At 40.4% G+C, this 27,143-nt stretch overlaps 4 protein-coding genes across 8 annotated transcripts in view; 3 read left to right on the forward strand and 1 right to left on the reverse strand.

The window, feature by feature from the left end:
- The first annotated feature begins 205 nt into the window (after positions 1–205).
- On the forward strand, positions 206–9,883 carry fam118b (family with sequence similarity 118 member B). 2 transcript variants are annotated; one of them, XM_083984751.1, is made up of 8 exons: positions 206–761; positions 1,626–1,715; positions 1,992–2,244; positions 6,374–6,601; positions 7,362–7,490; positions 7,612–7,909; positions 8,773–8,838; positions 9,137–9,883. In XM_083984751.1, the coding sequence occupies exons 2-8, from the start codon at positions 1,633–1,635 to the stop codon at positions 9,148–9,150; spliced, it is 1,071 nt and encodes a 356-aa protein (XP_083840877.1). In that variant the 5' UTR covers positions 206–761; positions 1,626–1,632; the 3' UTR covers positions 9,151–9,883. The 2 variants fall into 2 exon arrangements, with proteins under 2 accessions (XP_083840877.1, XP_083840878.1); XM_083984752.1 differs by lacking the exon at positions 206–761 and having other exon boundaries at positions 1,500–1,715.
- Positions 9,884–9,907: 24 nt separating this feature from the next.
- On the reverse strand, positions 9,908–19,279 carry srpra (SRP receptor subunit alpha). The gene is made up of 15 exons (XM_083984750.1): positions 19,196–19,279; positions 18,918–19,055; positions 18,508–18,591; positions 17,778–17,941; positions 17,288–17,448; positions 17,007–17,169; positions 16,668–16,821; positions 16,456–16,580; positions 15,769–15,881; positions 15,596–15,682; positions 14,935–15,107; positions 13,899–14,112; positions 12,758–12,921; positions 11,487–11,585; positions 9,908–11,392 (listed from the first exon to the last, which is right to left on the reverse strand). The coding sequence occupies exons 2-15, from the start codon at positions 19,038–19,040 to the stop codon at positions 11,264–11,266; spliced, it is 1,953 nt and encodes a 650-aa protein (XP_083840876.1). The 5' UTR covers positions 19,041–19,055; positions 19,196–19,279; the 3' UTR covers positions 9,908–11,263.
- Positions 19,280–20,380: 1,101 nt separating this feature from the next.
- Positions 20,381–22,057, forward strand: tirap (toll-interleukin 1 receptor (TIR) domain containing adaptor protein). 2 transcript variants are annotated; one of them, XM_083984506.1, is made up of 3 exons: positions 20,381–20,579; positions 20,858–21,430; positions 21,600–22,057. In XM_083984506.1, the coding sequence occupies exons 1-3, from the start codon at positions 20,573–20,575 to the stop codon at positions 21,722–21,724; spliced, it is 705 nt and encodes a 234-aa protein (XP_083840632.1). In that variant the 5' UTR covers positions 20,381–20,572; the 3' UTR covers positions 21,725–22,057. The 2 variants fall into 2 exon arrangements, with proteins under 2 accessions (XP_083840632.1, XP_083840631.1); XM_083984505.1 differs by having other exon boundaries at positions 20,424–20,574.
- A 4,049-nt stretch (positions 22,058–26,106) lies between these two features.
- st3gal4 (ST3 beta-galactoside alpha-2,3-sialyltransferase 4) overlaps positions 26,107–27,143 on the forward strand; it is a 30,780-nt gene continuing 29,743 nt past the window's right edge. The window contains exon 1 of one of the 3 annotated variants that reach the window (XM_083985556.1): positions 26,107–26,549. The gene's annotated coding sequence lies outside the window, so the exon portion shown is untranslated. The remainder of the gene's footprint in view (positions 26,550–27,143) is intronic. The other 2 variants (XM_083985554.1, XM_083985555.1) reach the window with 2 other exon arrangements.

The following is a 27,143-nucleotide window of genomic DNA, read 5'->3' on the forward strand; positions in this document are numbered from 1 at the left end:
AACTCGTGTGAAATAACACCTCAATTATAAAACATCACTCAATTTCCATCATTGGTGGTCGCTGTTTTTGTTTCTTGCGTATTTTTATTTTTATATAACAGATGAATGAGTCGACTTTGATGTGGTACTGGTTTATTCGTAGAGCACTTGAAGGCATCATATGATCGGGCGCACATCACTACAGGCGGTGACTTCAACCACACAGTTAAAGTTAAAGACAAACCACCGATGTTTAGAACACTAACAGAACGCCGAGAACGTTTCTAGTTTGTGCAGCGGTAAAACGGGACAATTTAACCGATAGCATTTTAGCTCAGGAGACTGGTTAACAGTGGATATATATTTATCATTATTATAACGCAAACATTACCCTCAGAATGACGGGTAAAACAGAGGCAGTTTCGGACTTTTAACAGCACACGGAGACGGCTAACTTAGCGTACAGCAACAAACAAACTAACGTTAGCTTGAACCGGTGTCGTTGGTAAACGTTTAATTCGTGGCGAACATTCGGTGTTGCCGTTAGTCTTTAGTAATAAAGTCACGTAACAGTACCGACGTTGACGTTAACTTACGTTAACTTATCACTAGGTTAGCATTAGTTAACATCAGGGGGAAAAAAGCTGTAAGCTCCGAAGTCAAATCGGTTTCCAAGTTGTTAAACGTAGCCGACTTTAATACAAAAATTGACTTTCGCTTCACTTCAATCAAAAGGATTTCTACTTCAACAGAAACAAACACTGGACTTTACCTACATCAAGGTAAGGTAGCGTGGTAATGCTAGTCAACGTTGCTCTGTACGTCAACATTGGCATGGATGCATTGGTTTTGATTATTTCAGAGGCATACTTTTGGTTGGATATCTTCTTAGAAATTAATGCTATTATTAAAACACACCAGGTTAACATAATCTCCCTCCAGTACTGCTGTTTAAATTTTGATTTGTTAATCTGGATTTATTCTCCAATAAACTGGAAAAAGGACAGTGGACGATGAGTCAGATTTTGCATGATCTTAGCAAAGACTGTATCGTAGGCATTTGTTTTATTTCACCTATTAAAACTCATTTGATGTCTTCTTAGAAATAAATGTTATTATTAAAACTTGCTCTGGGTTGAATACAAACGCTGGCTTGGAGCACATGACTTGCTGTTGAGCCGTCAGGGCATTGACTTAACATTAAAGTTAGATAAACCCATCAAGGGAAAAGCAGCTGTTTTACACAAACAAGGTTTTGCTGAGGGTTGGATGATTTGCGTTTTTTTTTATTGTTGTTATTGTGGTTAATCGGGTTACCGGTGTGTCAGCAAGGTGTGTTTCCAGGAAGGAAATAATAAACAATTTCCTGCTTGCAAATGCCTGAGTGCTGAGTTAAACAAGACAAGTTGAAGCAACATTTAGTCTGACCCCTTTACTTTGCAGGAATATGATATAATTGTGATTCACTTATATGATACCAGTGTGATCATCATGTTAAGGGTGGATGAATAACAGTCAGTCAATAGTACTTACTAATAGTAACAGTATCAAGGATTTCTTTATTGTTTTGCCTTTTATTTGCTAAGTAGATTTTTGCCAAGCCTTTCAGAGGTACTAGCATATTGTTGATCGTCTTTCTGTTTCAGGAGCTGAATGGCCTCCGTTGTAGCAGTGAAAACAGAGAAGCGACCTGCAGCTGATTCTCAGGATGCAGACTCAAATGCTAAAAAGCCCAGGTAAGCTCACGTGCTGCTCAGGAACCAGCTGCACATCTTACTCATGACTCATTGTTACTAGGGCAGATCAACATCTTTGTTATCTCTTGAGTTCTTCCTTCTTCTTTTATTTTATTATTATTATTTTTTTTACAAGTTCTTAGTAACGGTAGGTTTTAGTTTCACACTGCATGCGCGTGTGCTTGAAAATGGTCTGTTTAACCTTCATGCTGTCGGAAGGATTTGGGAAGCACCTTCTTTGGAACCATCATCACTCAATCTCTGCCTGCCCCAAAGGAAACTGCTGCCCAGCCTGAAGACCAAGCGAGCCCCCGAGCTGGTTCTGGTGATTGGCACAGGGGTGAGCTCGGCGGTGGCCCCTCAGGTCCCTGCACTCCGCTCCTGGAAGGGCCTCATCCAGGCCTTGCTTGATGCGGCAAATGACTTTGACCTACTCGAGGAGGAGGAAAGTCGGCGTTTCCAGAAGCACATGCAGGAAGATAAGAATTTGGTACATGTGGCCCATGACCTCATTCAGAAACTTTCCCCGGTAAGACTGCCTGAGCCGTTTTCCTTGCCTCTCCTTTCTACACCACGCTGTTGCACATGCACAAACACATGGCAGACAGACTGCCAGCTCACTGTCCTCTCCTCAGTCAGGGACGTTATGTCTCAACTTCCATGGACTGAGATAAGACATCTTAGTCTTATCTCATTAAAAAAAACCTATAGTCAATGAAAGAAGCCTTGTTTGTGGGACTTCTGAGAATTTTTTGCCAATACACAAACACCGTAGTCAGTTGATCAGATCTAGACTCTATCACACATGCAATGTGTGTTCATTTATTGGTGTTCATAAAAAAAACATCAGTGCTCTCTCCAAAGAGCTAGTCGAAAAAAACACCTCGACGAAATCAATCCAGCTGAACCACATTTTTACCCATCCCTCCCTCCTTCCTTATTTGAGGCTTACAGCACATTGCCAGACAAACCAGGCCATCTTTGTAAATAAGAGTTTGTTCTTAATGACTCACCTGGTTCAATAAAGGTTAAATAAATAAACCTGAATTGCAGTGGGTTCATTATGCCGAAAAAAACAAACATATAGCTGATAATCCCTTTGTTCCTTTTGGTTCGTGTAAGTAACAACCTCTGCATCAAATGATAACTGAGTTTCCCAAGCAGAAATGATAACACAACACAACACCAGATTAGATCATATTGTGTTCATTCTTGGATTCCCAGATAACCCAGGTCGTGTTTCTATTGGACAGGTCTGTTCTGGAGCAGGGCTGGCAGATGGGAGCCTTAATACCGTTTGTCTCCTGTGTTAGTCATGTCTCATCGCACCTTTGCCATTGATAAACCGCGCTTTGTTTCTGCCCTCCAGCCTGTTGTCACAAAGGGAACAAACAGCACTTTTATGGCTTTATCCAACGTGTTAATTTCGATCCACAGTTGTGCAGAGTGCAGACACCAAGCCCACTGCTGTTTGCTACACCACGCAGCAGGATCTAGCATGCTGAGGAAAAAAAAACAAGCATGGAATAATGTGAACCAGCAGCCCCCTCCCACCCCACCCCACCCCAGATTTTCCATTCAGGCAGATTTAAAGCAGCACCCAACAGCAAGCATACTGTGACTTAAAGCAGAGGACATGAGCATGTAGCGATTCCATTCACACAATCCTCTGCAGAAATATTTCCACTGTTACAGTTTAGCACATTACTTTTACTGTCCTGGCTAAAACAAAAGAAATTTCTCCATTCATCGATCATAGTGTTTGTTAAATTCAACATGGCATTCACTTATTATTCATAGACTGCCTCTAATCAGGGTTGAAGCTCTTTAAAACCCACATAGGAACTGTGTTTTCCTTGCTCCGCTGAACTGGGAATTTCATTGTCGTGTTTATCACAATGAACCATCTAACAAGACCTTCCTTTAAACCAAAATACTAAGAAAACCGAGGCGCTTGAGGGTGTGAGAGAGCTGCCCTGAGTTCTACTTAATTCCACTAACAGTGGGCCTGTCAGAGTTTAACCTACTTAGCATGAAATTGTGTATCAGTTGGATTATGGTGGTCTCTTGGCACACTGTGTCAGGTAATGAGGGTAATCTTACATTAAAACTCAGAGAATGTTTTTGTCATAAATCCTCTCACACCTTTGACCGTGGCAGAAACAAGGCTAATTGCAACTTTCCTGACTGGTTTATTTATTCAAGCAAGAAATGTTACCAGGGGTCAGTGGGGGAAAATTTTGATCATCGGCCTTTTTGGGATTCAATGATTGATATCAACTACAGTAACGCGTATACGCCTACACTAAATCTGTTTGCAAAATTGTTTTTCCCTAGGTGATTGTCAGTGAGAAATGAACCATCACTGTGTGATCTGTATCCAGATCAAGATCAGGTTTTGTGTTGTTCTGGGTATTTACTAGTCAAGACTTGTGAACAGTCTTGTTAATAGTGCTACACCTAAATCTAAATTCCACAGTTGGACGATCCAGAACTGGTATTCAACTAAATAAATAGGATTTGTAAAAAAAAATAATCTACTAGTTTTGCATAATTGTTTTTAGAAAACAGTTGTTTACTGGCACTTCATGTGGTTATTACATAAGTCCTGAGACGGTCCAGGGACACAGTGATCAGGATGGGTCTGTAGACACTATGGGGATAATGAGCTTCTTCCTGTGGAAAAGACTCCAACTGTTTAGCCCATTAAGAGCTGTAATCTCTGCATTTCCCTGCGCTAGAATCACCTTGGTCACTGCATCTACTGCACTACCCTTTGCTATTCTTAGCTGCCCGACTCTTCCTGCCTTTCTTTTTTTTCTCCTTTTTTTTTTTTACAACCTCTGCCAGGTGAGAGTGAGCTGTAGACCATGCAGTCACAACCTGTAATCTCTTAGCAGGCTCCGCTAGGTATGAGAGTTGCTACTTGAAGAGCTGTGGAGAGGAAATACAGAGGGTTTTCAGTGGACAGTTTTGTAGAGAACATAGTTGTCCCTCGAGCAGATATTTTGAATACTAGCACAAACTTAACACTTCCCTGAAGTCTCTATTGGGCGTAATTTAAGCTATTGAAGACACTGGTAGGAATTCCTGTTTAGGCGTGTGCAAAGAGGAACTTGTTGAAACCATGTCAAAGCAAACTAAATAAAACCAGGCTTATAAACTCCTCTGTTATGTCTAAAGCCTGGAGAACATGGCTGCTGTATTTTAGGTCTAATCTCCTTATCAAGTACAGTGACTAGCAGAGAGCTACCTAAAAATGATGACAAAATAAAAAGCTAAATTATCTACTTTTACTTTACTACTTTTATTATCTACGTTTCAAAAATTAAAGGACAACACTTTCATGTTTTAATTATGTTACATGACTCCAGTGTTGATGGGAGCGGTTATTTCGTAGGTCACACAGAAAAAACAAACAAACATAAAAAACACTAACTGTTAAACCAAGCTAGGCGTACACGTGCACATTTATTTTAAGACACTTGCTCGGGTCACATGGTGCGATAAGTAAAACTCTACGCAAAGAGGTTTCAATCCCATTAAAGGGCTGCTTGTTGTGGGTGTGAGAAAGTGTACTGAACATCACATTTGCACAAATTTGACAGTAGCTAATTGGTGTAAAGATTATTATTTTATTTTTTTTAACACAAAACACTTCCTCAAAAAGTAAATGCAGTAATTATCCTAATTATGTTCATGTTCAAACAGTGCATTTTAGGCTGTCAAATACTTCAGGGAGGTTTCACATTAGAAAAGTATACTCACAGCACAGTAATGATGTGATAATGACCATTATTTAAGCCATGTTATTTTAGTCTTTAGTCTTCACACACCATGTTGGGGTTTTAGTGGGAGAGTGCCGATATTATTCACTATAGTTTGGTTGTTCTTATGTTGAGAGTTCATAAACCACAGCAGAGTAGGTGACGCAGTAGTGCAGTTGTTAGCACGGTCGCCTCAAGAAGCAAGAAGGCTCTGGGTTCAAACCTGCCTGCTGGCTGTCTGGGGCCCGTCTGCACGTTTCTCCTCGTGCATGTGTAGGTTTGTTCATGTGCTCCAGCTCCCCTCCACAGCCCAAAAACATGCAGGTTAGACTCAGGCAGCTCAGTCTTGTCACAGGCTGGCAACCTTTCCAGGATGTGTCCAGCCCCCAAGCTAATGGATGGATAATAGACTTGTTTTTCTGTTGAGAAAAGTCTTGATTGTTAAGCTGTTAAACATTTTGCTAACAGCAACCAGACATGTGTACTAGATGCCATACTTTTACAGGCTTAGTGCTCCAGTGTCATTATTTTGTTCATTTTTTGTTTTACAGTACTTTCTCTTACTACTCTTATTTCACAGTGCTGCTGGTCGTCCGCTGCTTTTTACTTTCCATTCTTACAAGGAAGATGTGACACACTAGATGTGGCCTTTTAAATGCCATCATCATGCCATTTATAAAGTCTTTAAAATTGTTTGGTATTCCCCTGCAGTTTTATTTCCACTTTCAGTGAGTTTGACATTTTGGACAAAGCAGTTGAGTGAAAAGTGTGGAATCTGGATCATTTCCATCCTTTTTGCTACATGCCCTTCTACAACAAAAACTGTGGAGTTCCTCTACGAAAAACATTATTCACAGCATTGCTTCTTTTTTTTTTCACTTTATTTTACAGAGAACAGGCAATGTGCGATCCACATTCTTCAAGGACTGTCTATACGAGGTGTTTGACGATTTGGAGTGCAAGATGGAGCATGCAGGGAAACATCTTCTGCGCTCAGTGCTGCAGTTAATGGAGAGCGGTGCACTCGTACTCACCACTAACTTTGACAACCTGTTGGAGATATATGCAGCTCACCAGGGCACCAAGCTGGAGTCTTTGGACCTGACGGATGAGAAAAAGGTAAAACAGTGCTCATGATTGTGTTATGACATTGATTGATCAGCTTGGTCAGCTTTTTTTTTTTCTTCAAATGAGTGCAAAGGTCAGTAAAGCATGCACCAAAATGAGGTAGCATTTGTTTTGCCAAGCTGAAACTGTAGGAGTTTTAAAATCCACAGAAATGTCTAACTTGAGTTGCAATGTAACACATTCAACATGCTTCTGAGAATTCAGGTAAACTTGACTCACGCTGACGCACAGTCTGATTTACATGTATGACATCCTCTTTAGCAATGTTCCTTGTTGCCGGTAATGGAGAAACAAAGATAATGCTTTGACCTGAAAGAGCCTTTTGTCTCCTGACAGGTGGAGGAAGGTTAAAGTTTCAGTCATTACTCAGCTGCTGTTGAATTTTATAGATTGAACAATATTTGCTTTTGGTTTAAGACTGGGGTGAAAAGGAAGCACATGTTTTCCAAGTAAACACTGGTTTGTTTCCCCCTCTGACTAGTTACTACACAAAATCACAAGTCATCCAGACACGTCATTTACGTCCCAGTTAATTCACAGTTAATTTGATGAATCGTTAGATAGAAGACAAATTTGCAAGAATTGATAAGAGTTTTTCCTAGAGACCCACAGCCGTGCCTCTCAGTCCTGGTATTTATGCCTTGTCTCCATCAGGGCTAATATCCTCTCACTGCTGCTCAGTGATTTTACTCCCTGCCCAGCTAGAACAGGATTGAGTGCAGTGGACTGTAAAGTGTGTGTGTGTGTCTAGGTGTTGGAGTGGGCTCAGGAGAAGCGGAGGTTAAGTGTTCTGCATATCCACGGTGTTTACACCAACCCCAGTGGTATCGTACTGCACCCTGCTGGCTACCAGAATGTACTGAGGAACACTGAGGTCATGGTGAGTGCTACAAGTTAGATTTGCAAATAATATGAAATGTTATGATACTAGATTGATTTACAGGTTTTCACAAGGCTGCCTGTGCCAAATTCCCTCTGTCGCATTAATGCTTTTTCAACAGCGCGAGATCCAGAAGCTGTACGAGACCAAATCGTTCGTATTCCTCGGCTGCGGGCGCACAGTGGACGACACAACCTTCCAGGCTCTGTTCTTGGAGGCCGTCAAACACAAGTCGGACCTGGAGCACTTCATGCTGGTGCGGCGTGAGGACGTGGGCGAGTTCAAGAAGCTGCGTGACAACATGCTGGACAAGGGCATCAAAGTCATCTCCTATGGAGACGAGTACGCCGACCTGCCAGAGTACTTTGAGAGGCTGGCCAATGAGATCTGCAACCGTGATGTGTCTACCAACGGCTGGGGTGAGTGTGTAGTAGAGGATTAGCAAGCCTGTCTCCTAGAAATTACATTTGTATACAACTAACAGCAAATATGCCATCCACCTGCTGCCATGAATAAATAGCATTACATTTTCTAATTAAAGCCTTGTAATGTAATATAGGCAGATAACATTGCTACAACAACATCATTTAATATAAATGAAAATTCTAGGAGACAGGGGGGGTTGGTTTCCAACATGTTGTGAGGCTTCAACAGCTTTTTTGTGTTGTAATCAATTCAGTTAACAGCATAACAAGGAACACCATACTGCTTGTGGGAAAAAAAGCTGTGTCATGTCATCTGTGGTTGTGGAGCTTGCCAAAGATAGATTATGTCGTAGGTGGGCATTGACTTACACAAGATGTAAATGTTTAAGGTTTTGACGCTGGCATATTCAGTGCAGGATTGCTTCAGCTGGTTCTGCTGCATTATTATTAAACAATATAGGGTTCAACCTACGAGTAGTGGTAGAAGGGCATCAGGCTTTTTTTTTTAAACCTGAAACTACAGAATCTTAATTAACGGAAGGTGTAAATAAAATATTTCTGATTAATTAATGTGACATTGTAGACAGGAAGCAACAAGAAGCAGGACTTTTTCTTTTAAGCAGATACATGTCATGAACCAGATTTGAAGTAGTGACACTACTCTGGATGCAGAGGCTAAGGTTAACTGTGATGCAGATGGGATTTAAATCGATGCCATGATCTTGGTTTCACAACATGGTTTTTCTCTCTTAACATCTCTTTAAAGAGTTAAAATGGGATTTTCTACTCAGTTGAAGAATTCAGAATGTGAGTTTCCTGTATTTTATAAATGTTTTTTTTTTTACCTCTATCTACAGGGTCTCCCTCACAAGACGATGAAGAGCAGCAGAATGGATTTAACACACAGAAAAGCCTCCTTCAAGGTTAGGACTGAATGCTTCTCTTTGACTTCAGACAGTGGCCACTTGAAAGAGGCATTTCCAGAATAACACAGTAAAGCCCGCTCCAAGACTCCTGTTTTCTTACTGCATGCTGGTAGATAGAAAATCCAAGTCTGTGCTTGATTTTCAGTATCTAAAAAAGCCCTGCTGGTCCTACTTTACTCAAAGATACAACTGACTTTGCAGAATTGCATGCATGGCAGTCTGTGGCCACGTTTCAGTTGATGCTCCTTGTTATTCAACTGCTCACTCAAGTCCATTCCTTCTCTTTTTGCCCCAGACTATCATTCCTGACAGGCACATGGTCGGGATCAGTATCAGTCATTTTCCTCCACAGATCCGTCAAGAAATCAGTGTATTTCGAGTAGTACGGTACTCGATTGTGATTTCATTCGGTGGATTTAGGAATCCTGGAACATTATGGGTCATGGAGACTTAAAAGCTGTCAGTATTTTCAGATGTTGAATTCAGATGTTAATCATCAACGCCCATACCCAACCTCACAGATTCCCACTGTACTGTATTGAAATGTTGCTGAAACCTCAACATTTGGGATGCTAAATGCCAGTTTGCAAGTATGCAGATGATGCGGTGATATGCTGCTTGGATTTGGACATGCATCTATCAAGAATGCAGTTAAGCACGCTGCATCTCCTTCACCTACCTGTCCTATAAGAGAAGCTCTAGGTGCAAGCTAAAACGCACATCACATGTTCTTAAGTGAAAGGAGAAAGTCTTGGTGATATGTAAGGATTGTATCTGTCACGCTCAACCCTGAAACCAGGAAAACTTGATTTGCACATTACTGGCAGGGGAATGGCAGAAAATACTTCTCAGTCATGGATGGTTACTTGGTTTTGCAATCACATCAATATTATGATTCTGTCCTCAACTTCAAGTTCAGGAGACTTATGTTTTCATAGCAGAGGGGCTCTGCCAGTTGCAATCACTTTGCCACTCCTGTGCTGAAAAAAAAAAGTACTTTGTAAGCCTTTTTTGTATTTTTAATACTTGCATGTGTTTTCTGACATAGTATTTATAAGTACTATTTTCAAAATAAAGCTTTTGGTATCCCATTTGTCCTGTCATTATGTTTGCATATCTATTGTAAAGGAGTTACAGATGAGGTACCTCTACGTGATATCACAGAAAAGTACCACTTTACAGACTGTTGTAGCACATAGCAGCTTTATTTATTTAGAAATGTTTACATTCTCATAAATTAGCTCAGATCTTCTGTATAACTCCTGATTCTCTCATATTGCACTATCACAAATTAAAGGGGGCTAAAGATATTTAAGACTTATATTTCCTCTTATAAATGAAGAACAAATCATGGTGGAAAACATAAATAATAAGGCCTGTAGAACTTCAACTGACAACACATAAAGTGGAGTCTGAAATCTGCAGACGACTGTAAGAACTAAAAAATAAATTTACAAAATATCTTGCCACTTTTCAAACAGGGATTTTTCTTTTATTCTTAAAAAACCGAGGGATCAGTCCATTTTATAATGAGTTGTGTGTTAATGTGTTAGGAAGGTGAGGAGCTCTGTCTGGAAAATTCATAGAAGAATCCACTGAAACTAGTGTAATCACAATTGTTTATAATTTAAGATGTTGACGTACTTCCCCGTTTTACAGTGGCTCAGCAGTGACAGAGCTGGGTATTTACTACTCAACAATTTAGGTTTCTATTTTTAACAGGGCAGTACAACATCTACCGACTTGAAACTTGATGAACTGTAAACAGATCCAGACCCCTCCTCTCGACTGGAAGGAGTGACTTCTGACCTGAACTGCCATGGTACACCTTAATGGATAATCACCCATGTAGTGAACGTGTTAACTAAACAAGACAGGAGACAGGTAGGCACTATGGTCACTAAGCTTTCCTCAGGCACAGGCAGCTGCTGAAATGTCACATCCAGCAAGCTTTCACGACCTGACCTCCTTTACATAAAGAGGGGGAAAACTGACTGACAAAATGCCAGGTGGGGGAGTTTGTTTTGTAAGGATTTACTGTGTAAACCAGTAAACGGATGACATTTACAGCCTAGAATCATTTAGTCAGCTAAAATGTCATTTGTTTCAGAACTCTGGCTGATCTGAGGTACTTTTCAATTTGGCCCAAAAGTTTTAGACATGATGCACACAGGGAGGCTCCTCTGGCTTTGTTGCAAAAATGATCCGTCTTTCAAAGTGCACACTTGTCCTTTTGCTGGGAGAAATCAAGTCCTGTGCATGACATGAGTTCTTCATTTGATGCAAAGTAGAGAGGGGCAGGACAGGAGGATGAGAAATGCAGGCTTAGCAGGGCTGGAACATCTCACGACGGCAGTGTGGCAAAAGGTTAGAGTTGGCTTCGTTTGCGATGATGAATAAACAGCAGAACATGCAGCCACTTTTAAGCCTTCATCAGGGCGCTGACCACGGCGCGGGCGTTGAGGCTGCGCAGGTCGTTGTAGGTCTGCCCCGTGCCCACGAACACAATGGGCTGGCCCGTGATGTACGTCATGGAGATGGCAGCACCGACCTGTGAAGGAGGAGCGTCATAAATGTACCACAGAACACAGATCACATGATTTAAACCAGACACAAATGTAAAATATAATAAAACATTACAGTACCTTGTCGTCGATGGTGTCAAACTTGGTGAGAACAATTCCATCGATGAGCCGAGGCTTGTCGGACATGGAGTGGTCTGCCAGGGCCTGATTGAACTTCACCTGAGGACAACGGAAAGACATGAGATGAGTCATCAGGCGGAAACATGATTAGGGCGAGAGTTAATATGTGCAGCACCAGTTTTCCATCTCACTATGGAGGAAAACACACACACACACACACACACACACACATCTGTGCAAACATGATGAATCGCATGAACAGAACAGCAGATCACTGGGGCAACACTGACCTCTGCTGGACAAATCTGCATTATCTTACATCGTTCTCTGATTTATAACTGTTAACTGATGGCTGGTAAACACAGGAGCCTCAGGCCTGCGTAAACCAAACGTAAAGTTCATTAAAAGCCATAAATCCCTGACAGCTTCACGTTCCAGCGGCCGATAACAAAGCAATGATACAAATGTTTCCTTAGGAGTCATCTGTAAACTTGACAATAAGCCTGTGCATATTCTCATTTGTCCAGGTCATAGTATCTCAAAGGAATTTTTTTAATTTTTTTTTTTAGTTTATTTCTTTTTATTAAGGTTCAATCAGGGCACATACTGTTCTTTATATGTGGTTTCCACAGAACCATGCATTTTAAAGGAATTTTCAATCGAAAGCAACTGGACTTGGTTATTTGTCTAGGACAGACAAATAACCAAGTCCAGTTGCTTTCGATTGAAAATTCCTTTGAGATGTAAACTTGACATTTTCACATTCTAGACCTTTAACATTAATTTAAGTTACCTGTGATACTGACAAACAGGTGCATCTCAATAAATTGGAATATCATGGTGAAGTTTATTTATACCAGTAATTCAATTCAAAAAGTGAAACTAACACATTATATAGATCCATTACAAACAGAATGAAACATTTCATGTCTTTACTTATTTAATTTCTTTTAATTGTAAAGATTATGGCTTACATTTAATGAAGACCTAAAATTTAGGATCTCAAAGACTTTGAACATTACAAAAGACCAATTAAAAAAGCATTTTTAATATGGAAATGTTGGCCTTTTGAAAATGATGTCCATCTATATGCACTTACTACTATACTTAAGTTGGGGCTATATGACTTGACCTACTGGAAATGGACTTTTCCATGATATTCTAATTTATTAAGATGCACCTGTATTCCTTAAAAGTAAACTGTCAATCATATTTACTGTCAGTGTATTTTATGTCTCAACAAGAAGTCTAGATTTTGTGTGCGGCCTTACCAACTGATCAACTGCCTCGTTTCCAACCAGAGCCTCCCCGACAAACAGCACGAGGTCAGGCATGTTGACCGCGATAAGTTTGGCCAGGGCTGTCATTAGGGGGGCGTTGTCCTGCATACGCCCAGCAGTGTCGACCAGCACCACGTCGAAGGCCTGGTTGCGGGCTGGAGGGATGAAACGCAGAGGACACAGATGTGACTTTTCCACATAGGTGATATTAATCATTAATGGAAATGGGTTACGATATGGACAAAGCTGAGAGAAGCGCTCATCACAGCAGAATTGAGGCACAAACAAGTTGGAATATGCAAGAAAACGGTTGTTAGTTCTCCAGGTACGGAAGCGTTTTGCATTCACTTGAATAAAAAGTACATTTATTTTTAAAGTATTTTTTGGTTTGTTTTTCGGGGAAATTATTTCTGTTTTTCCTGAGTAAATTATTATTTGGTTTGTTTTTCTGAATAATTTTTAGTGGTAATTTTTTCCCACCTGTTTTTCTGAGTCATTTTTTCTGACTTACAGTAGCTTGAGATTTCAAAATCCTGCGAGAAGCTCCCACCTGCAAGTAACGCAAGGACTGATTTCAAAATAAAGGTGCTACATCAGACTGCGCCGATATTTTCTGAGTGACACTCTCTGAGGTGGTGTTCTGTAATAAGGGGTAGTTTCTTTTCAATATTAATCTGAACTTACTGGGGAGTGAGGTTTTCCTTAGAAAATTTACAATGCCGGTGATAGCTCGACTGTATTTTTTGTGGAGCATATCCATGGATGTATCTCATGGGTCTAAGATCTAATAGATCTGTGATGAAGTGGAGGCTTGACCGCAGCGGAGCTTCTCACAGGATTTTGAAATCTCGTTAAAAAATTACTTTGAAAAACAGGAGGGAAAAAATTACCACGAAAAACGGAAAAATAATTATAAAAAAAAAAAAAAAACAACAGGGAAAAAATTTGTCTGAAAAACAGAAAAAAAAAATTCAAAAAAACAAACCAAAAAATAAATTAGTTTAAATTAAATTAGAGTTTTTTTTTTTTTTTTTTTTTTCAAGTGAATGCAATATGCTTCTGTATCCAGGAGAGCTCACAATGATAACAGAACCTATCAGTTAATAGTCACCTAAAAAAGAAAGTACTTTACCATAGGCAATGGCCTCCATTGCGATTCCAGCTGCATCCTTCCCGTAGCCCTTCTCATAGAGCTGGACTACGGGCCGTCCTCCGTGCTGCTCTGGAGGATGCAGAGAGTTCAGGCGGCGCTGATGAGTGCGGAGCTGCTCCACTGCCCCGGCACGAAACGTGTCACAGGCTGCGATCAGCACTGTGAAACCGTTCTCTATCAGCCAGAAGGAGATCTGGACCAAAGCAAGGAGAAGTTCAGTTAAAATGAACTCCAATAAACGCTATTTAAAAAGTGAACACTGAAGCTCAATGTTGATATAATGTGATAACATACAGTTTTGTTCTGTTACATCATTGACTACATATTTGACTTTTTTTCAATACTTTCATATCATATCACAGAAATGTTAATATAATATTTAATACTTATACCCACATATCAATATTGTCTGTGTTGCCCACTTATCTGTTGTGTTAACACCGATTCTACCAACTAGGTCACACGCGTGACTGAGGTCTTTTTTAAACCGCAGCGAGGACCCTTTCCCCTACTGACAGTGGTGGAACATTTCAGTGGTCTGAGTGAGATGGGTGAGATGGGTAAACGGAAACTCCGCTTTTGCAAAGATTGTGGTCTAGTGCTGTATGTTCAGATCGAAAATAGTATATGCACTGTCTGCTTTAGCCTACACCTTTTCGGTCTAAATGTCTATTGTACACTTTCTTTATTTACTTATTGTTTATTTTGATTTGCGTATTTTTTGTTTTATTTTGTCACTTTTTCCTAGACCTAGTCTAACTGCTGTATTTGTGTTGAGCTGTAATTTCTATTGTAAAATGAGGTGCCATGTCAAGACTGAAATAAATTAAAACTGAACTGTTCTAGCACAGAGACAGTCAGGGCTTTATGCTCTGGGGTCTGGTCAGATATATCTCTGTTTGTACAACAGTTAAAAATGCCCTTTATTTCTTTAATAAATACATATTTAATACTTCTCTGTTCGACTATCAAGCTTCTATAACATAAACTGTCAACAACCATCTTATCACCTCACCTTGGCCAGGTTGGTGGATTTTCCAACCCCGTTGACACCACAAAATGTGATGACAAAGGGCCGCCGCTGGGTCTGCGCCTCCATGACGTCTCTCAGAATATCCACCCTTCGCTTGGGCTGCAGGATCTGCACCAGTGACTCCTGCAGGGCCTGCTTTACTGTTGAGGCCACAGCTACAAAAACACACACACACAGAGTGAGCTGACAAATCTGCAGGAATTATATGACGCAATCACGTGAACATGGACCAGAATATCAAAGGAAAGTTTAAATCTTCTCGTCTTGTGAAATCCAGGCCATAAAAGACCGGCTGTAAAGTGAGGACTTGACCAACATTAGGACGATGGTCTTAATAAAGTGCTTGCTGAGTGTGCGCACGTGTTCTTGAAACACTCCTTGTTACCTTTAATGAATGTGCGATGTTTCAAAGTGCTTATACCACATTTTGAATCACGTCTGAAAACTCAATTTACGGCCCTAATCATCCAAACAAAGTTGAGGAAATGGCACTTATATAATGACATTACTGTTCCCATCATGTAGGCTGAGCTCACAGACGGACAAAAGAAAGCAGAGAGCAACACCACACTAAATAAAAACATATTCAACAAAGAGGATAAGAATCTATAGGTACATTAAATCCATGTGAAAGGTTACTTACTGGTGAATGTGCCCATGACTTTGCCCTCCAGTTTTTTGGCTACAGAGTCACAGAGCTTGGAGGCAATGTCGGCTGCTACATTCTTGGCTGTAAGACGACAAAGAGGAAGAATAAATGCTTGACAATTCACTCGGACATCTTGAAGAGTAAAGGCTAAGTGAGTGATATCGTACCGATGAGGTGGTCCTTCATCTTCTCCAGCACTGACTCCATGTCGTCATAGGACAGGCTCTTGGAGCCCACCAGGCCCTTCAGCATCCCAAATATACTGCTGCCCTTTTTGGTGCTAAAAAAAACAGAGAGTGCATTCGCTATCGTGCTCACGGGTCAACTTACATTTGAAGTAATTCCTATAACTAGGGATGCACCGAATATTCGGTAACCGAATATATTCGGCCGAATATTGCAAAAAAAGCAACATTTGGTATTCGGAGGAATGAGCGAAAAAAAAAAAAAAAAAAAGTCTGATAAATATTATATATATATAAATACAATCGCGTGACGATCGAAACGGCAGCTTAAACCCCAGCTTTATTAGTAAGTGACTCCTACTGCTGGAAAAACAACACCACCAACAAGAGCGGTGGGGTGGGGTGGGGGGGGGGCGACTGGAATATTCAAAAACTGTCAGGATAGTCAATAAACATTTACTTTCTTTGAAAATTTAGTCAATTTTTTTTATTTATTTATCCAAAAGCCCCCCCCCCCCAAAAAAAAAAAGAAAAACTTTAAAACCACTTTTGGTATTCGGTATTATTCGGTTATTCGGCCAAGCGTTTTGATTTTATTCGGTATTCGGCTTTGGCCAAAAAAAATGCCATTCGGTGCACCCCTAATAAACACCGTTGACACTTTCTTACCTTGACTTGTTTCGTGTTTCATTGACGACCACTCTCTCATCTTCCTCCTCAATCTCCTCGTCGTCGTCACTGGACTCACAGTCCACAGGCAGCAGGTCTCCCCCCATGGGGCTCAAATGCATCCCCTGAAACACATCCCTGACATTGACCACCTGACTAACACAGACAAATCTTAGGGTTGCAGTGAAGGGGAATGGGTACACAGTACTTACTGGATCATTTTGTGCGTCCAGGTTGTCTTCGCCACCGTTGGCTGGAGAACAGTCGTCACCGTTTTTACTGTAGTCCAGGTCCTTGGTGCTGCTACCACCCATGTCCCAAACGCGCCTTTGTTTCTCCTTCGGTTTCTGAGGCTTTGGAGACTTCCTACGAGATGACAGGTGACCAGAATTAAGCAGCTGGAAATTAACAGTCAGATATGCTTTACACTAAACTAGACTGGTCCAAAAAATGTGCCAATTTAAGGGCAACACTGAAAATAAAACGAATTATTAAAGAAATTGAATTGATGTGTATTTTATATATATATATATCAAGATCTTCTCTCTTACTTAGGTTTCTCAGTATTTGTCACCATGAGTTTGCGAAACAGCTTCTCTCTGTTCTTCTGCAAGAGCTCGTCAGTTGTCAAGCTCTGGTTACCGTTCTCAACCGTTTTCTGGCCAGATGAAGCGACCTTGCCTTGATCACCTTTGGCAGGCTCAGCTGCAGGAGCTGGAGAGGATTAGATTGACACATCAAGTCAGGATTGAAAGTGAAATTATGTTACACTATCATTTGGAAATTTTTTTTTTTTTTTTTTTCCAGAGCAATCACAACCGACTGCACATACCCTCCTTTTTGGTATTTTTATTCTTCTTGCCACCTGGTTCTTTGCCTTTGTCCCCGCCCTTCGTCTCGATCATAGACTTCACAGTTTTTTGGGATTTTTCAGACTCCTTAAAGGACCGCATGGAAGGGGCGACCCGAGCTTTGCTGCTATCCTCCGCCTCTCTTGTGGTAAACATTTCGTATAGATCAGCATGAACGGGACAAGACAGGTTTTAGTTAGTAAAAAGCAGCTTCGCTTTTGTGTTTGAACAAACTCCTTTGAATAAAATCGTTCATGTGGACCAAGACAGTAACAGTATTACGAGCAAAGACTGGTTCAGTCGGAGGTGAGATACACCTTTTGATCCTTAATTGCTGACATATAATAACAGCTTAAATTCCTCATTATATGACATATGATATAACAGCTTAAATTCCTCATTATATGACATATAATATTACAGCTTAAATTCCTCATTATATGAAATCACTCTGAAAGTGGCCATCTTTACCTAAGAAGCAACTTGAAGTCATCCTCGAATTCAAAGTTGTTGTTAAGAAGCTTCAAAGCTCCCTTTTGCTCCAGCTCGTTCTTATAACGATCCCTAAAATGAAGCTGAACATCATCTATGAACTTGTCCACATACGTCAGCGTCAGGATCTTTTGAAAACCCACCTGGAATGAGACGGAGGGGGGAGAAGAGTGGTGAGAAACACAGAAATAAACAAACAATCAAGTCAATCAACAACATAAATCATGGGCACAGATTTAAAGGGTCACCTCTCACTAATTTAGTTCAGTTTAGTTGTATTTATTTGCACCATACAAATCAAGGGCAATTACAAAAACAGGTGTGCGGGAGAGGTAAAAACCCTATATGAGCTTATACTGTACAAAATACCTCCCGGAAAAATACACATAAATTCAAAAACAATTCAACAACAATAAAAAATCAATACAAGTGCCTTATTATAACAAAATGAGTCCAAATGAAAGTATGAGTATGTACTATAAGTGTAAAATGATTGTGTATGAGTGAGCGAGCATGTATAGATTCATCCGGAGTATGACCAAACGATAACTGTGCTAGGAAAATAAACTATTGGGTCTATTTGGTTTTGATATATCAGTCAGTCTGCGCTTGAAATTAATCAGGGATGAAGATATTTGTGCTATATGAAGATGAGAAATCCAAAGTGAGGAACCTCTAATGTTTCCTTTTGCTTTGTTGAGAAACTTACCACAAAAATCAGCTCGAACTCATTGTCGAGCTTGTATTTAAGACTCAGCGCCTCATGGGTGTATGAATTATTCCCACTTCGCTCCTGTAACAGTAAACACAACGTTGACATGTCAACTGAGCTACACACACAAACATACACAAACACATGTCGCAGCCAGCTGCTGCTCGCTCCTCGTGGCAACTCGACATTGTAGAAGAAGCCAAACTACAACAGGAATCAGCTTTTAAAAAGTCACACTTGGTTGGTTTTAAAGGGATATTCGCTATAGAAAAGTCTGGAGTTTGGTCAACTAAAGGTTACGCAATAAGCTAACACTTGCTAGCGTTAGCAGCCGCTAGCAGACAGAGACATTTAACTGAAGTCAGACTCGTCTGTCACGGGGGTTTTGACCGGTCGTCGTGTCTCACCTGGAGGATCACGGAGCGGATCAGGGCGTTGACAGGCCCGGTGAAGGATTCAGAGACCCCGGCTCCCTGGAAACACCACAACACTATGCCCCCCTTGCTGAAGATGGTGAAGAAGTCTAGCATCTTGCCACCACGTATCTGGATTAAAAACACACACACAAACGGCGTGGGAGGGAAAGAGGGGGAAAACGTGAGACCACAGCCACAGAGAAAAACAAAGTGCCTCTTTGATCTCTGAAGTGTCGACCCCCCCCACCTTTCAAACAATTCAGTCTTACCAGGTAATACTTGAAACGATGATAAAATCCCCCACCAGCGTAAAACTGTTTTAGACACGTCAGATGCACAGCCCGGAAGTGACGTTTGCTTCCGGCAGAATCCCCCCCTCCCCCCTCTGAGTTTCACACATGCGCGGTTCGATAGTAAAAGCATGACGAGATATTTCGCGTGGACAGTTATTTGATTTCGATTAGCCTACATCACATTTAAAAGTATTTTTTGTACCTTAATCCAGCTAAGTAAATGTAAATAATAACTAATCACCATTAAATTCTGCTTTGCTCTACTCCACTACATGTCAGTAGTAGCAGAGACGTTAGTAGGCTATTAGTTCAGTTTATTTCGGTCATGCACATTAAAGTAAAAATCATCAGTCAATAAACATCATTAATCTTCCTTCCAGACTATATTTAATTAAATGTATGACTTATAAGAATAAATAAATAAATAAATAAATAATGGCACATTCAATACATTACCAAAACATTTTTACTTTAACTTTCTAGCCTACAGATGATTTTAAATCAAATAAAAATGTAGATTTAACTTCCAAATGGATAGAATTATTATGTAGAATGAAATTAAACTACAAATTACAAGGTTGTTTAAAGTAAACTCCCACCTCTTTTTGTATTTTGTATGAAGTGAATTAGGCCTATTAGGCCTAGTAGGCCTATTTAGCTATTTACTGTATTCTTTCTCAGCAGAACTTATATTGGTAGGTGTTTTTGTATTGTTGAATACTTAGAGTAGAGGATGATTAATCCTCCATCAAAGCAGTAAATTGCGATTTAGTAACCTTATTTCTCAATGTTTTTTTTTTTTTCATGTTTCATCATTTGAGAAACAAAGGGCCATTTTGTTGAGCACCTTTATTTTCCCTGTATGAGATGAATGAAGTTTATTGTACACATCTATACAGGTAAAAAAAAAAAAAAAAAAAAAGAAAGAAAGAAAGTGAGAAAAATAAAAATCCAGCTGTGCATACTAATACTTGCCCTTATTTTTGCATGTGTGCTGTTAAATCATGAAGGTATTTTCCCATCCTGTCCACACATCCCACAAAGGGTTAACTCTCTGCTCAGTGATTTGCAACCTCAGGACAATTTGCATGGGAAATTAGACGACAGGTTTCATGGGTCAGAGTTAGCTACTTCCTCTTTTCCTGGGTGATGTCAATGACACTCGACAAAGTTTTCACTTCGTCTTTGTTACGGTCACTTACTGTCTTGGTATTATGGCAACGCTGTTGCAACAGTTTATGATTCAGCTATCGTATGAGCCATAAACTAGAGGTAGATGTAGCTCTGTAAACATTTACAGTATTTACCGGATGGATTATTGAGGAATCAAACAGACATGATGATCTTAACAACATGTATGGTGAGTTCAGGTTCCCTGCCTTTATTTCTAATGTACATTTTTTTGTCTGAGTATGTTTTTGTATTTGATCTCCAACAAAAGTGTAAAACTGCACTGTTTCTCTTGAGTTGTGGATTTCAGAAAAGCATCGCATGGCTGTGGAGTAGGATCAAGTAGCTAACATGTTAATGACGATTAGAGCTGCAAGCATGTAATGCTTTTGATTTCATTTGTGGCTTAAAGCTGGACGAGGAGGCAATGATGTTAGAAATATGCACAATTTGTCTTTCTGATTTCAGGTTGGTTCCAGAAATTATTTAGACAAAGAACATCTTCATCACCACAACATGAACAAAACGTTAAACTGACAAGTGAAACGACACTGTCTTCCTCCACATTATCACTCTCAGCTTCCTCGCCCTCTCCACAAGAGCCCCCATCAGTTCTGAGCTCACAGCAGAGATTGAGACTAAACTACGACTTGCTCGTGTGCCATAGCGACGCCGACAGCGACATCGAAGAGGCCCAACGACTGGTGTCCTTCCTGGAGGCTTCACCCCGCAGCCTTAGGTGTTTTCTGTGGCAGAGGGACGTCGGTGTAGGAGGTGCAGTTTTCACTGAATTCTGCCAGGCTGTGCAAGAGAGCCACTTGCAGGCTCTGCTTATCACTCCAAACTTCCTGCAGGAGGAGTGGTGCAAGTATATGATGCACCAGGCTCTGTCAGAGGGGCCGATGTCCAACCGGTTGATTCCCCTCCTACAGAACGTGCCTCACTCTCAGTACCCTCAGGAACTGAAGTACTGCATCTACATTAACCTGAGCAGCAACAGCGCCAGAGGCTATAACCTCATCAACAGGACTGTTCTCAAGTGTGAGTAATGCTGAAAAGTATGTGTTTGCTGCTGGTCCAGCTCCACTCGCAAGCTTTCTGTCATGATAAATTGTTTTGTTTTCTTCTCCTAACACATGTCCACAGCTCAAACAAGGCCACCTTGAGGAGAATCCAATCTTTAATGTTATCCTCATGTTTTCTTCTCCAGACCTGGAAGACCTGGTTAAAAAGGAGAAAGCGCATGACTGCAGCATGGGCAGCTCTAGCACTGGTGGGGAGGGCAGCTCAAGGGAAGATGAACCGATCCCAAACAACGACCCCGCTGAGACGTAAACTCCACTGGAAGTGATGCACAGGAGAGATAAAAGCGATAATGACATTTGCTCTGAACATTCACAGCAGTAATTAAAGAACATAATGAAGGACAAGAGCATCGGAGTGGAAAACAACACTAACTGCACATGACCGAACATTCAGTTAAGCTTTTCTCACAATATGTTTTGTGATCAAAAGGAAAGTGATGGTACAGTATGGCCACTCGTCTTGTTTCTAGAGAAGTACAGTTTATGGTGAAATGGTTTACAACTGCAAAGTGCTACCGTTAATAAGCCCATAATGTGTCAATTCATGCTTGGGGTTTGAATAAAGGGAACTACAGCACAGTGATTCTCCATTTGACACAATGACAAACGACAGTGAACTGGAATAATATATTGTGACATACTGGAGTCACATAGTTTTTTTTCCCCCCACTAGGGGGAGTATTTTACAATCTAATTGAGAGTGCTGGAGAGGAGATTCCTGTCACAGAGCCATGACACCTCTCTTTTCTTGCATGGGTGGTGAAAGTAAAAGGGAAATACCCAGAGGAAATGTAACAGGGAAACTTCCTTCCAAAGAACAAACCTTCAGTTTGGTTTTTTTGGTTAGGTATGATTTAATATCCTCTGCAGGGCTTTACCTTGTTAATCAAGCATGCTGCCATGCTTCATTTCAGTCAGTTGGCATTCAGACCACTCAATGAAGAATATCAGGTATTCATGGAGTCAACTGGAGCATAAAAGTTGTGATCCTACACTCGCATTTATTATTTATTTATTTTTGACACAAGCAAAGGTTTATTTTGATTTTTTACATGAGGCACTATCTGCCTCCATGAAGTGCTGCTTGTTCTCTCCTCCTGATTTTTATTAATGCTGTATCATCCTCCCATTTTCCCCTCCCCCTAAGCAACAGCAGACACTCAGGACCACAATAAAAGACCCTTGATAATCACCTCTTTTGTGGCAAGCCAACATTGTAACAGAAAAATTTAGACTAATCTCTGAGAGGCACAGATGTTCTATGAGGCTTTTTTTTTTCTTTTTTTTTTTTACCACAACAAATCCTCCTCCAGATGACACACACACACAGGGATATCTGAACGCTTAGAGAAAAGCAGTATCATGGGGAAATCATAATAATGATCTTACATGAAAAGTCACTACGTAAACACATCTTTCATGCCACTGATAGACAAAATAAGGTAGGCTATATGTAGCTAGCAACAAAGTACAGATATCTTCAATTTATTAAAGATATATTTACAATTGGACAAATCGGGACAAGGTTCACTGTCCAGAGGGGTTGATTGATGATGTTGATGACAAACATGTTTTCCATTACAGGCTACAAATATGGTCTCATATTACTGATCATTATCATTTTTCAGACATGATGGTGTTATCGATCTCATCTAACTCTTGGTGAGGAAATGCACAGTCTACACACCATTGTCTCAGAATGTTTTACTATCCCTTCAATATACATTAAATGAACCCCAACAGCTTAAAAAAGCAGACTGTACAGTTACCAATTATCAATCTATTAACTAGCTGATCAATTGAGGTTGTTGGGATTCTGACTTGACCTGTCCAGCCCCCGACCCTGCACAGATAAGCAGCATCGCTAATGGAGTTTTAAGCTATAGGCTATAAACACAAATGGGTAGATGCTACAGTAGCATTACTTTAACCTCTTCATTTATGTCATCTGGGCATTTCCCACATGACTTTTCATGGTACATGGTTTAGTACATGCATGACCAATTTATTTTTTGTCATAATGATTTTTCTCTATGAGTCTGGTCTTTGTTCTAGAGAATGCAAATTTGTAGAACTAAGACAGGGCTGAAATATTAGGATTTTTGGTTGACTAAAAAAGAAAATGAGGGTGTAGGGGTGCAGCTGACTAAATAAAACTAAAACACAAGGACTGCCAGGATTAAGACGAAGACTGAATTAAAAACTGACAAAGTTAACACCAGCTGAATATGGGAAAGTCCCTGTGATGTGTCAGCATCTCAGCACTTTCACCATGATGCAAGAGGGGAAAGGAAGGAGAAGTGGAGGCCTTGGGATGGCAAGCTGGTGTGCTGAGCAGCGGACCACCAACAGTATGGAAAAGCACTTAGCACTAGTCACTATGGTGGTCTCTCCCGGGTGCGGTGGTACTGACCTGGATGTCTCTGTCTGTGTGGTGAGTAAATTCAGCTTGCTGCGCTGAGTAAAGGCAAGCAGAAGATCCAAACATGACACCGGGTCAATTAGTTGTGAAACTGAGCCAAACAGGGAAACGAGACACAAGAAGGCTGTATGTCAAATGCAAAATAATAATTAAACATGCAAAAATTTTATTTGACTTTTAAAACCATGCCCATGTAAATCTAAATTAAAACTTTTTGAACCTGGTAACATCGGACCGCCTCTGACAGCTGCTATACATATAATTGGTTTGTTTGTGTGTAAGTGGAGAAAACAAACATAATAGGCTTTATGCAGAGCTCCACTACTTCCTGAACTTAAACAAGCTCCTTTACATCCTGTCTTACATTATTGGACAAACTGATTAATCTAGGTGTGTCTGACCATTGTTGTGACTAGTGAGAGTCAGACACACCTGGATTAATCAGTTTGTCCAATAATGTAAGACAGGAAATAAATGAGCTGGTTTAAGTTCAGGAAGTAGTGGAGCTCTGCATAAAGCCTATGACAACAACTCAGCTTCATATCTTCAAAAGTAACTGTTTTTCTGCATTTAGTGCAAACAGAATAACCAGTACCCTCTGTATGCAGTGTCAGCCGGACACTGTCCTTGGTCCAGAGCCAGCAAACATTTGCTCTGTGTAATCTTCAGGTTTACATTTGTGCAAAACAATTTTGTTGCCAGCAGTTACATTAGTGGAGATATTTAGGAAAGGAAATCAAGAATCCAAGAGAAGATTTGTGTAAAGAAAAATAAACCATGAGTTTTAAAATTATAGAAAAAAGAAATCCATGGTTATGGTACTTTGTATATATTTTGTGCAGCTGACATTTATCTTGACCCGAGTTTCAGCCTTTATCTCCTTAACAAACAGAAATTTACAAAATCACAGCCAACAGCAACAAGACTGTCCAGATGTCGGTACCTCTGGGAGAAACAAGCAGTCAGATTGAGGAGAAATGGGGCAGATCATCATGATTCATCAGAAGATCACTGCCATGGAGAAGTGCATTAACCTGTGTACTTACCAGCACCATCACTTCCAGGCCAGAGGCAGCTTGTGTTTACACAGGCATGTCCGGATTGGATGTGTCTATTGATTGAGGTTCATTAGCGTTGAACTTTGTTGAACGCATCACATCATTGCTCCCCGGGGGGCATTTACTGAAAACACTTGACAATGAAAAAGACACTCCCTTAACAAAAACAAACAAAAAAAAGCACACCTCAACCAGCCCAAAAGGTGGAATAGGTAGCATAATAAAGAGTCTGCATATGTTAAACCCTGGAATGATTGCAATATGTGTGACTACTTTCTTCCAAACACAATTATTTCCCAGACACAGATATGGCTTATCATAGACAAAACAAAAAGTGGATGATAAAACTTGTGGGCAACAAGTTTTTGAGTGTGGGAATAAGGACTATTCTGCTGTCTGGGAAAATGTGAACATTAAAACAATGCATCCATCTACAGTATACACACCATTTCAAGTGATGTCCCTCACTTGTGAGCTGTTTGGATAAAAGCATGTCTCATGTTAGTAAATGCAATGACAGCAGATTTTTTGAAAAATTCAATTCTTTGTTAATGTTTAACAAGGTTCCCGGAACATGGTCTCTGATGACTAATAGTAAAATAAAAGCTCAGTTCAAGGATTTGGTCATTCACAGGATGATGCAAGTTCATTCTGTACATTTTGTTCATTTACTCTGAGAACTATACTAAGTAAGGTACTTGTACTTCTTCCATTTTACGAGGCAAATGTTTTTGTTTTTTAATCCACTGTCAGTGTGTGTGTGTATGTATATATGTATATGAGCCAAATCTATAGATTAAGTTTATTGAATTCAAGCCAACAAAATAAACCATGATTTATTAAAGCTACTACATAAAGTAGTTCTCATGCTTTGTTATTTCTACCTTTCCTTAGGCCTCAGAAGAACTCTTAGTACCTCTCCCACCAATTTCGCAATGTATGTTCATTTCAGAGCTTTAAAAAAAATCACAGTCAACAGCAAAACTTTCCAGATGTTGTTTCCTCTGGGGTAAAAAAAAAAAAGAAGGAAAAAAAAAGCACAATTTGAGGCGGACAGAAGAGCATAAAGCAAATAATTATAATAAGCTGGGCATCACATGAGACATTCCGGCATTCTGCCTTCTTTCCACCATACCACCACCACCACCACCAGCACCATCCTGATTTTTTTTTCTTTTTTTTTTTACAGCTATGGTATTTGGATCAGTTTAGTCCAGCCAGTGATCGATGCGCGCACCCATATGCGCATGCGTGTCTGCGTTGAGAGAAAAGGGAACGCGCTGTAACAGTCAAAGCGAAGCAGCAAGAGCTTGCCTGAGGACTTGATGCCTGTCACAGCAACACCACCACCCCATGCTCTGACTGAACGCTTTCTTCTGTTGTTTCCGCTGAACGGTTTGGGCGAGTCAACTGAATACAGTTTGTCATCACACCGCAGTCCTTTCCTGTGATTCGCACAGAACTGCATTTGTCGTTTTCTCCTGGCCAGTCAGTCAGTGGCACAAAAAAGCAACGTGAACTTGGTCGAAACATCATTGTACAGTACAACAGGCTCGCTCCATGGATTAAACCTCATCTGTCTGGCAGCACTGCTGGTGAGTAACACTGTTCAAACCGCTTTGGAGTTAACAGAGCTGCCTATATTATGTGCACGGGGACTTACAGGCTTGCAGGGAGGCATGGGACAGCTTCTGATCTGTTGCTGCCTAACTGGCCTCATTGGATCACAAGATGCCAAATTTAATTTGCCTGGCACGAGTCTTGATTTCAACATTGATTTTGTTCCCCTCCATTCTCTCTGCTTGCAAGGGCAGTGGGCAGACTATTGCTCACTTTATTCAACCACATGCAGTCATTATGTTTCCTGTCATCAGTGGGATTCTGAACTTGAAGTGGAGTTGAAGTTACAGTCTGGCAGTAAACCGTGGTATCTTGGTTTTAAAAGCCATTTCTCAGCAACTCTAATAATCAGGCAGAGATACACAGCAGAATATTTTTGGCCAGTGTTGATATTTTGGGGTTGAGGGGGCTGCCTTGGCACTGTTGCACTGCTATCATTAGCAACATCTCGTCACCAAGAAACAAGATGTGTTTATATTTATATATAAATATATTGTATTTTCAAAAACACAGTTTTACATTATTAATGTCTTCATTTGTATCCCTTCATGTTCATTATAATATTATTT

Source organism: Trachurus trachurus, assembly GCF_905171665.1.
Source record: "Trachurus trachurus genome assembly, chromosome: 13".
In the NCBI taxonomy this organism is placed as follows: domain Eukaryota; kingdom Metazoa; phylum Chordata; class Actinopteri; order Carangiformes; family Carangidae; genus Trachurus; species Trachurus trachurus.